Source organism: Sinocyclocheilus rhinocerous, unplaced genomic scaffold (assembly GCF_001515625.1).
Source record: "Sinocyclocheilus rhinocerous isolate Xijiao unplaced genomic scaffold, SAMN03320098_v1.1 C36363499, whole genome shotgun sequence".
Classification (NCBI taxonomy): Eukaryota; Metazoa; Chordata; class Actinopteri; order Cypriniformes; family Cyprinidae; genus Sinocyclocheilus; species Sinocyclocheilus rhinocerous.
Window position 1 is genome coordinate 1 of NW_015779612.1, and position 1,050 is coordinate 1,050.

Genomic DNA, 1,050 nt, shown 5'->3' on the forward strand with positions numbered 1-1,050 from the left:
TCGGTGGACAGGTCTTCACACAAGCAGTATTCACAACATGGATGATGCATACTATAAAATGGAACACAGAAGTATGCATTATAGTTTGTAATAATAACAATATGTAAGTTTATGTACATGCCAGCATGCTGGTGTGCATGTAAATGCACTCACTGTCTGCTTTATACAGGCTCTGTTTGAGGCAGGAGAGAATCGGGTTGGTACTGTTTGCTCTGTCCTGATTGATGTCCTCACAACCAGGAGTGAAACTCAGTTGTGCAAAAGTAAGTGGAGAAATATCTATGACAGAATACAAATGTTACATATATGATTGTTTTTCACAGAGAGTTGACTTTATATTTGTAGACACTAATAGTGTCATTAAAAATGTGTTTGCAGTTTTCCAGCATTATGGGAAATACAGCAAGCAGGGTTTGGCCAAAGTGCTGGAGAGTGAGCTGCATGGAGACCTTGAAGACTGTCTGATGGCCCTGGGTAAGGAAACAGGCCTTCATTTTAGTCTGTGTGTCTGTGGGTGTGTGTGAGAGATTCTAGACATGTTAAATGCTTCAGTGATCGAAAGACTATTCTAAGCAAAGCTTTTAGGAAGCTTGTTTTTCCAACTGTGCGTGTCGAGGGTTGGTCCAGTCAGCATTATCACACAAACCTTTATCACACAAAGATACATACAAAGACTATCTTAGTTTAGTAACTAAATCAAGCAGTATGAAGTCACATCTTCCGTTTTTGTGCTCATGACAGTTTTTTCAAACATACAAACCTCACAACATTCTTATTTTTCATGTTTAGTGAAGTCTGCTTGGAACAAACCTGCCTTCTTTGCAGAAAAGCTCCACCTGGCTATGAAGGTAAAGTTGCAAAGGAATTTATGGAACGTGTTTCAGTACGCCCATGTAGTTGTGCACTGTGAGTGCTGCATATGCTTTTGATATTTTCAGTCTTTATTATTTCTAATTTTTACACAAATTTAACTGTAATGTGGGTTTCTAGGGGTTAGGAACCAATACTGATACACTGACTAGAATCATTGTGAGTCGTTCAGAAATTGAC

General features: G+C 38.8%; 1 protein-coding gene across 1 annotated transcript; it reads left to right on the forward strand.

Moving 5' to 3' along the window:
* Positions 1-108: 108 nt before the first annotated feature.
* Positions 109-1,044, forward strand: LOC107735906 (annexin A1-like; the record flags this gene model as incomplete). The annotated part of the gene is made up of 4 exons (XM_016547456.1): positions 109-263; positions 379-474; positions 790-848; positions 991-1,044. Coding segments are annotated over 4 exons (364 nt in total), but the record flags the coding sequence as incomplete, so codon positions are not given.
* Positions 1,045-1,050: the final 6 nt, after the last annotated feature.